Genomic DNA, 10,368 nt, shown 5'->3' with positions numbered 1-10,368 from the left:
CGACTCCCATTAATCAATAGCGAACCTGCTCGAAACAAAAATATCGCACCAAAAAAACACACGCTTTTGATGGTGATTGTGTTAGTTTAACTGCATTTATCAACTTCACGTGAAAGGAAAGCATTTTCGTGGGAATGATATGTTGCCAAACCCATAACATACCAAATTGTATTACGTCCGACAAAAACAGCATGGTGCTTGGCTTCTCAGAATAGTCACTCATGACCAGTTTTATTGTCTGTAACTCAACGTAGATAATCACAAACGATTGTTCATTTAAGACATCTACAGCTACTGATTGTGAACAAACAAAATTATTGGCAGCAACAAAATTGGATTTACCTTGTGTGACAAAGTGTATATTGGATTTCCTGAACCTCATGTCCAGTCGACCGCCTCCGTGGTCTAGTGGTAGAGCGTCCGCCCGGAGAGCGGAAGGTCCGGGGTTCGATCCCCGGCCGCGTCATACCAAAAGACGTTAAAAGATGGTACTTGTTGTTACCCTGTCTGGCGCTCGGCATTAAGGGGCTAAAACAAGGGGTATTCATGTTAAACTACGGCATGGTATCTCAGTGGGCTAGCACTATGAATCGGCATCAGTCCGGACTAGTACAAGCAGCTACACACACACACACGTGCATGCACGTCGCTTTTTAAGTGCAATAATCTTAGACGCGACGTTAAACCCCATTTCACCTCACCTCATGTCCAGTCTGTCTTTGGCGTTGGACTGTGTTCGAGAAATAATCCATTTTTGATTTTACTAATTAGCACTACCGGTTGTACTAATATATATTGTATTCAATTCATGTACTTTCAAATACAATAGTGAGTGAGTGAATATGGTTTAACCAAACTCAGCAATGTTCAAACTGTGTCACGACGGACTTTGCAATCAAGTAAGGTTCTGACAAGTTCGGAGACAAATGTCAAGCGCAAGATATCACAAACAACGCTGCATACCGTTGGCGTACGATGACACGCAAATAACACAAGTCACAGAAGCAGACCATTCGGTCTTTATTTAAGTTCCCTCTTACAGTGAGTGAGTGATTTGGCCTTAACGCCGCTATTAACAGAATGCCAGTCATATCACGGCTTGTCAGCTTAATGTGGGAGGAACGCCCGAAGTGATCCAGATCTTACAATTTTACCTCTTTGGTGAAACCCACGAGCACGGGTATGGTGCTGACAAACCTGGATTCGAACCAAGGAACACGGTTTTTAACGTGCCCAAGGGATGGGACTTTGCACAGTGATTTGAGGCGCCTTAGACGAATAGGACACCCGTGTCCCCGTGCTTCTTACAACAAGCACCAGAAATACACATTCGTACCTGGTTCAACTCATGTATCCATAGGGGCGGTCGGGTAGCCTAGTGGTTAAAGCGTTCGCTCGTCACGCCGAAGACCCGGGTTCGATTCCCGACATGGGTACAATGTGTGAAGCCCATTTCTGGTGTCCCCCGCCGTGATATTGCTGGAATATTGCTAAAAGCGGCGTAAAACCATACTCACTCACTCACTCATGTATCCATAGGCACTTTTGAATTTCAGTCGTGTTTAAACATTTAAATCATAACAATAATCACATTGTATGCTTTCTTTAGTCTTTAGTGAATAAGTATAGAGACAGAGGGTAGGATCTAATATCGATATTGTCATAAATGTGACCCACAAGGAGGAAAGTGACGTTAATGGTGCAAGGAAACAATTGTGCTGTGACGTCATAGAGACATTTGACACCAACTGACTTCAGTGAAGATGTCATGCATCTCAGTAATAATAATGAATTGAAGCTTGTGAATTGTATATTTGTGCTCCGTAGATGATGTAGTTTTAAAATAAAACGAAAAGTCAAAATGCTCTATCTCATGATTGGTCGGGGGGCACGGGTGGCCCAGTCGTCTAAGGCGCCGCGATTCGCTGTGAAGAGTTGCGTCCCTTGGGCACGCCAGAAACCTATGATTTCGAATCCCGGTTCGCCCCGATTATGTTTCGAGCTTTCTTCCCACATTAAGCTGAACCGCTGTGATATGACTGGAATACTTTTAAAAGCGGCGTTAAACCCAACTCACTCACACTCACACTCGATCATGATTGGTCACAAATACTGAATGACCCTGAAAACGATTTGAAGGTTGAAGTTTTATCGTCCATGTTTATGGTTGGTTGGTTTGGTGTTTAACGCCGCTATTCCATTTTAACACTTTTCATGAGCACATTCTTGACAAGAGAGGGACTTGCAGATGACTCGTGACTTGTTACTATAGATATATGCAGCGTGTTAAAGGCCACGTAATGATTATACTCGAAGGTGGCAACGTGTTTTTAATAAAGTTACACACCCGTTACATGTGTTTGTTTGTTGTCTAACGCCGCACTCAACACTATTCCAGCTGTATGACGGTGGTCTGTAGTAAATCGATTCTGGATCAATCCTTTGATTAACATTAACATCGATCCACGCAATTGGATACGATGACATGTATCAACCAAGTCAGCAAGCCTGACCACCCGATCCCGTAAGTCGCCCCTTACGACAAGCATAATCACCTTTTACTGCAAGCATGTGTTGCTGAAGTTGCCTATTCTACCCCGGATCTTCACGAGTCACACCTGTTACTACCCTTTGTGTTCAATTGCGTCTGTCATGAATATATTAGGGGCGGTCGGGTAGCCTAGTGGTTAAAGCGTTCGCTCGTCACGCCGAAGACCCGGGTTCGATTCCCGACATGGGTACAATGTGTGAAGCCCATTTCTGGTGTCCCCCGTCGTGATATTACTGGAATATTGCTAAAAACGGCGTTAAACCATACTCACTCACTCACTCATGAATATATTGTGAATGTTTTATCACAAGCCCTCTCGAAGGTCACCTTGCTCCAGGGCCCGCTTGCACAAAGCGATCTTAGAGCTAAGATGATCGTAACTCCCATACTTTAACATAGGCTTAGAATAGTCGTAACACTAAGATCGCTTTGTGCAAGTGGGCCCAGGTCTTTAGTTTTCTTATTCGTATCAGTACATCTGTACACGAGATTGACACGAGGAAGACGCTAATCGAATGTAATAAATTTATTTGTCAAATATATTTATAATATATCATTTTAAATTACATATATTTTCTTTTCATAGTATTCTTTTAAAAATAGAATTTGTCAAATAGAACGTTATATATTTTATCAAAGTAACAGTTGAAAAATAGATTTTAAATATACATTAGCGTGTAACAAGAAAATGCGGGTCGTTAACAACAGTTACTATGGATATAGCCATTTCTAAACAATTGACAACGCAATCATTTCAGAACAGAATCAGTTCATCATGAGCTTTCGGTCCGTGAATAATATTAAATGCTAGGAACAAATATGAATCTTACAATCTGACAGATATACACTCTTTTATATTCCACTTATCATCAGTGTGCCTAAAACTAAAATTCGCGAGGCTAGATTGAAACAAAGTAGTGAATAGTGCTTCTTCAGGAATGAATAGTTGAAGGACATAGTTTGCTTAAGTATGGTGGTAGACATATTATCTGACTGCGAATGGTGATACTGGTCTTTTGGTTTGGCCTATAATGACACGACGAAGTTCAGTATTGTTACTTTACTTTCTTATTGAAAAGCTCAAGCATTAACAATGTTCTGTAGGAAAACCATAGTTGTCTCTGATATTAGAATGCTTTTTTCACAGTGATTCATACAAGTTCAGCAGAGTGATGTCCAGGCTGAATAAAAAAGCCCGACGCAGCGTGTCTGTCAATGATGCGGGCGGGGCCAGAATCATAATCCACATTTTTGACCTGAAACATGTTTGAATAAGATGACAAAAACAATTCTAAAGAATTGACAAGGTTTGAAAACATTTTTAGCTAAATAAACCATAGTTAAACAACGTTGCAGTTATAAAGACTGGATACGTTGGACTGTGTGTTAGATAAGAATTGAAACGTGTTAACATATCCTGGATTAGAATGTTTACAGGCATTCCAGGGTGTTGGTTGTCCAAGAATTGTCGTTGACAAAATATGAAGACAGCGGTTTGTCAGTTAGCAGACAGTTAGCATCTGTAGGTGCCGTTTTGCTGTAGCTGAAGTCGATGCAGGCATGATGTCTGTGACAAATGATGCCACAGTCGCCGGCAGTCATGGCTGATGTGGTCAGAAACGGCCGGGACACCTTCTTGTTCTTTGTGGATTTGAAGTTGGAACCTTGGACAGAAAATTAATCATAACTGACATTCATTGTGTAATCAGGTTTAGAATATGTGTAACTTATTGGTACATTAGATTGTCTGACGTTTTAATGATTTTACATGGTAACTGTGTTTTATCCCTTGTTCACATTTATTTAACCTCGGGTTTAACTGTGGTCAATACAGGGCTCAAGATAAGCTGCGTATCTGCGTAAAATACGCATCAGAAATACAGAAATACGCAGTAAAATCAAATCAAAACGTCTCAAATACGCAACGAACTTTACAGATACGCTACAAAAATAAAACTTGTGCGTATCATCAAAATATTGTGAAGTAACACTACGTATTCGAATCGCAAATCAGCAACTTATTTTGAAATTATAAACGGGCATTCCGTCAACCTTGCCAAACTCCACGATGACAGTTACATCATGATCATTTGCCATCACACTTTCTTGTGGAAGTATCGTGGTATTTTTGAGTCCTACAAAGCTCTCGAACCACACTGCACCAGTTTGCAGGGACTAGATGAATAGTGTTTTTACATATTTAACTTAAATACCCACATGTGTAAAAACTAGTGGATAAAAGAAATTTGAATACTCAGATAGAATTACTGATACCCAATGATTTTAAAATGCATGGGTAAAATACCCAGAATACCAAAAGCTTATCTGGAGCTCTGTGACAATAGAATATAAAATCATACTGATTATGGTGAGGATATAGTGACGAAGTTTGAACCACTGTGACTCACGATATGGCTTTTTAGTTCCTTCCCCTTGAACATCAATATGTCCGATAGCGAGGTACTGGTTGATTGTGGCATTCCTTGAAACACGCACAAAACGAACGGGGAATGTGGCATTGCAGGTGAAGGTGAATTCCTCCCCACTGGCAACAGTGCTGGACACATTCCCACACCACTCCACCTGGACGTCATAGCAGAGGCTGATATCTTTGTCCATCACCTCCACAGAAACAGCTGCCATGAAAGTAGCTGGAAACGAAAGGCACTCTGTTCTTATAGACAACAGACAGGCGGTGCCAATAACAATCTATGTTTGCCTGATTGTTGTTTAACACTGCACTCAGTAATGTTCCAGCTTTATGATGAGCGGACTGTATCTAACCGACCAGTCCTGATTGACCAGACAATCCAGTGACTGACTACATCAGCAACAATACAAGCCATTGGGATACGATATACAAATCACCCAGCGTGGCTCCATTTAAGTGCCTCTTAGGGACCGTCCATTTGATATTCTGGTTGGGAGCGGGGGAGGTGTGGAGCTGGGATTTTGTATCGAGATTATATATTTTTTCACTGTGAGCCTGAATTCTTTTTTTAAAAACAAACACCTTGTAACTATGTCATTTTATGTGACAGGTAATTCCTTTCCATCAGTCTAAACCATATTTCTTTTCCACGAATTTTCAGGGACAATACATTTTGTTCAGATAACCAGACGAACATGTAATTGTCATAGAAACGATACATGAAACATAAACGAAAAGAAGCTATTCAGCTTACCCCATCCGTTAGTGGCTGCTGTGAGGGTGATGTTGTTGATATTGAAGTAGCCACGCAGGTCCACCTCCCACCAGGTCTGTTTTTCAAGCTGTGTTAATGACCCAGAGGACCTGTAGGCTTCACTGAGAGCCCGACTTCCGGCAGCATGCGTACTACTTTGCGTTGCAACTTTCCCATCTGCTATACTTTCACCTGAAGGAAACCATAACGAGTCGTTTTCACTACACTCTTGAAGAACGTATCGTGAAATTCTCTCTGTATCAGTGGTATTGTTAGTTTGTCCTGTGAGGAAATGTAGATGTCATCGTACAGCGCAATACATTAATGCCCCTGGGCATAGATGTGTACCACATGTCGGCATGTCCTCACGTTCCTGTTTGTTTGTGACAATATTCTAGCGATATGACGGCGGTCGGTAGATAGTCGAGTATGCACAGTGATTGACAGAGCATCGTTCCATGCATTTGGGTCACGATGACATGCATCAACCAGGTCAGCGAGCCTGACCACCCGATCCCGTTAGTCGCCTCTTACAACAGTTATAATCGTTTTTTACGGCAATCTTTGGTGGCTGAAGACCTATTCTAACCCGGATCTTCACGGCTGTATTACCGAGAGTTGTCTCTTACGAGACCCATAGCCTCGCCTTAGACAAGCATGGGTTGCTGAAGTCCTATTCTAACCCGGATCTTCACGGCTGTGTTACCGAGAGTTGTCTCTTACGAGACTCAAAGTCTCGCCTTAGACAAGCATGGGTTGCTGAACACCTATTCTAACCCGGATCTTCATGGGTCTCACATTCCTGTCCATTCCATGGCATTTCAAAATAATTTCGCCTTAAGGAAAACTACAGAGTGGCTTTTTCTCCACTTTAACATATCCTAATATCACGCAGAATACATTGATTCACGTAAGCCACAAAACTGGAGTTCGTATCCTTTCGGCCATCTCGGATACAAACATGTGACCATATTCTCAACTAAATGAAAATGGTCAGTTCATGGGCCCTCGAGGATCCATCATTATTTTTTTGGATTAAGATCGTGATATCGACAAATGTAACAGTTCCTGGACGAATAACTTCTCATCAGTCTGTATTGAAGGAAACATTGATATGGGACATTGCAGATTATCCTATTTGGATCTTCACCCGCTACTATAACCCCATGTTTGATACACGTGATACTGTGTCACAATACTTTCCAATCTCATTAAAATCAGATCTTAGTTCTCGCTATCGCTAAACAAAGGTCTGAGGACATTGTATTATGGGTCACGTCAGAACGACCTTTCATCCGACCAATCAAAGCGTTGCTTACCAGCTCGTGAAAGTGACAGTCTGAATGTGTTTTTCTAATCATGCAACCTCGAAAACGTTAACACGGGGTATTCAGAACGACAGTTACGACCCCGACGACTGATTCCGTCAAAATTGTCGTCTCCGTGGGATAAACATTTAAACGGAGGAGGCGTTGCACAGTACGTGGGAAGCACTGCCATACAATCTCAACAATATATTAGACATTCTGGAATGTTTGTTCAGTTTTCAAAATTTTAATCGAGAACTGTGTTAACATATTTTTCAAGCGTAGTCTGAAGTGTTTGTTTGTTTGTTGTTTAACGCCACACTCAGCAATATTCCAGCTATATGACGGCGGTCTGTAAATAATAGAGTCTGGACCAGACAATCCAGTGATTGACATCATAAGCATCGATCCACGCAATTGAGATACGATGACATACATCAACCAAGTCAGCGAGCCTGACCACCCGGTCCCGTTGGTCGCCACTTACGACAAGCATAGTCGCCTTAGCTTTTACGGCAAGCATGGGTTGCTGAAGACCTATTCTATCTTCACGGGTCTTTGCAACACAGTGAGGGCATTAGCACATAAAGTGCTGCATCGGTAAAATTCTATTTCTTATCCAGAATCGTTCTTTCAACAGTTTTATTTTGTAAATAGTGGTGTGAGTGAGTGAGTGAGTGAGTTGGGTTTAACGACGCTTTTAACAGTATTCCAGTTATATCACAGCGTGTCATCATGTTGGAGGAAAGCCCGAAGTGATGCAGGTGTCAGACGTTTACCAGTTCGGTGAAACCCACGAGCACGGGTATGGTGCTGACAAACCTAGAAACATAATCGGGGCGAACCGGGATTCGAACCCACAATTATAGATTTCTGGCGGGCCCAAGGGAAGCAACTCTGCACAGCGAATCTCGGCTCCTAAGACGACTGGGCCACCCGTGACCCCTTAAACAGTAGTAATGCTTAGTGTAAAAAATACTGCTAACCAGCTTCAGAAGCAGGGATATAAGTGATGTCAGTTGACGTCAGGATAACTGACGATGTCACAATGGTCTCTAAAGCATTGTGATGCTATTTTATTGCAGCGAAATCTCCTAGCGATAACTCCTTCGTAGACCAGGGGTGCGTTTCAAAATGCCAATCGCTTGCAAGCGATGTTCAGCTATTCGCATCACAACAGGGCCCTAACTCTTAGCCGCTTGCGATCACACCAATCGCGGGCTGAGGTCGCTTCGTTCTCAAACCGAAATAGCGGCTGTGTTCGACAGCTGAACGAGAAATTCTTGACTGAATAAAATGGAAAATGGGCAAAGCCATCTTACATCGCTGTTTCCTCTGTGTGCTCCACACCTTCAAAGTTGTCATTTATTCATCGGCTCGTCATCGAGCCTCTTCCATTACGCTCTTCACCAAGGCAAGGCAACCAAGCGGTAGCTGCGCCGACATTTTGGAAGAGTGCGCAAGCTCTTTGATCTTGTGCAGACCCCGGGATGGGGCTTGCAACGCGCCCCAGTATTGGATGATAAATTCGTGTTGGACACGTGTTGACTTGTTGTTTTGTCAGCAATAATGTCATCACTTATCAAGTGTTCAGATGTATAGTAAATGTGTGTGTCTTCCCACAGTTTATGGTATGGCCATGCGTTTCCTCTCTTTGGAGTGTGGGAGATCGGGTAGCCTAGTGGTTAAAGCGTTTGCTTATCACGCCGAACACCAGGAGGGTTCGATTCCCGACGTGGGTACAATGTGTGAAGCCCATTTCTGGTGTCCCCCGCGGTGATATTGCTGGAATATTGCTAAAAGCGGCGTAAAACCATATTCACTCACTCACTATTGGGATATGTGCGATAACCTTATTTGTTGCTAGGGCTTCATTTAATGTCTCATGGATCGTTTAAATAATGTTTTAAGAGATGATATTGTGCTAGTTGACTACAATACATAAAATACAAGATAACTGCGATCTTATCATTATTTTCATACAGTATGTGTAAATGATTAAATAAACTTATTGACATTCGACCTTCACAGGGCTATATGACAACTGTTTCCCTTTTACAAAGGTTAATGTAAAAAGCCTGGTAATTTACATTCCCAATTATAAATGCACGGCAGATAGAAAAGTTTGTTTGAGGCGTGACCATCTCGTTTTCCCACGTTTTCGCTTGACAACGGTATAAGGATCTGTACCGAAACGCCACTGTTACACCATTGTGGAAACTCCATTATGTTCGTAAGTTATTTTAAATTATTGAGCGAATGAGAGTAAGATTCTACATCACCTTAAGTCAAATCACCTGGGTGAGTGTGTGTGTTGGGTTTAACGCAGCTTTTAACAGCATTCCAGTTAGATCACGGTGTGTCAGCTTAATGTTGGAGGAAAGCCCGACGTCTCAGACGTTTACCACTTCGGTGAAACCTACGAGCACGGTTATGGTGCTGACAAACCTAGAAACATAATCGGGGCGAACCGGGATTCGAACCTACAATCATAGATTTCTGGCGTGCCCAAGGGAAGCAACTCTGCACAGCGAATCGCGGCGCCTCAGACCTGGGGGATCCGCATTGCTAAAATGGGCACGCTGAAGGGCATAATTTACAAACTAAGATACGCATTGTAATGCGCCTATTGTTAAGCCATTCCTAAAGATGCATTTGGAAACCAGCCCTGAATTTCAATGAAAAGCAATGCTATGGGACGCAATTTTTCGAATTGAAATACGCCCCCCTGCACGACATTGCCACACGTGGCCATCACTCTTAGTAGTGAAGTGAAACAATATAAACAGCTAGGGGACGTGTAGGGAGCACTTGCCATTATTTGTGTTTTGTGACAGGTAAACATTACAGGTTAGAAACGTCACTTATATCTTCATGCCAATGACACCGCAGATAATAACCCTTTTAAATGCCTGACGACCTTTTTTTGTGATGGTAATTTAGGTTGTCTTGAGTGTTGGTTTCATCACAATTAGGATATGGCCTCTTTAACAAGCAACTTGAAAGTGAAATACTCACCGAGTACTGTATGCTGTATTGTAACACTGACAGCTGCACAGACGAGGACACGCACCCACATCTTCTCCCGACCGACCCGGTAAAGATTGTGGGCACTTAAGTTCTGGAGTTGACTGTAAAGATAATTTACTATTTATGAAACAGCCAAGCGTAATGACTTCCCAGTAACGAACGTTAATTAGTAACTCCAAGACTTCCACACAAACATGCAGAAAAGGTTGTCCCGTAATGAAGTTATAAAATACGACAAAGGCGACAAGTTCAAGTTCTTGAGACAATTGTGCTCAAACCATGTGTGCTTGAAATT

The 10,368-nt window shown here is 42.3% G+C and overlaps 1 protein-coding gene across 1 annotated transcript; it reads right to left on the bottom strand.

Moving 5' to 3' along the window:
• Window positions 1-3,150: 3,150 nt before the first annotated feature.
• Window positions 3,151-10,142, bottom strand: LOC124113572. The gene is made up of 5 exons (XM_046473998.1): window positions 10,062-10,142; window positions 5,737-5,928; window positions 4,960-5,202; window positions 3,987-4,215; window positions 3,151-3,807 (listed from the first exon to the last, which is right to left on the bottom strand). Exons 1-5 carry the CDS (start codon window positions 10,120-10,122, stop codon window positions 3,693-3,695), a joined length of 840 nt encoding a protein of 279 aa, XP_046329954.1. The 5' UTR covers window positions 10,123-10,142; the 3' UTR covers window positions 3,151-3,692.
• Window positions 10,143-10,368: the final 226 nt, after the last annotated feature.

Source organism: Haliotis rufescens, unplaced genomic scaffold, assembly GCF_023055435.1.
Source record: "Haliotis rufescens isolate VD_foot unplaced genomic scaffold, xgHalRufe1.0.p SCAF_9, whole genome shotgun sequence".
Lineage (NCBI taxonomy): Eukaryota > Metazoa > Mollusca > Gastropoda > Lepetellida > Haliotidae > Haliotis > Haliotis rufescens.
Note: the sequence above shows the minus strand (reverse complement) of the source record. Positions and strands in the feature narration are given on the sequence as shown.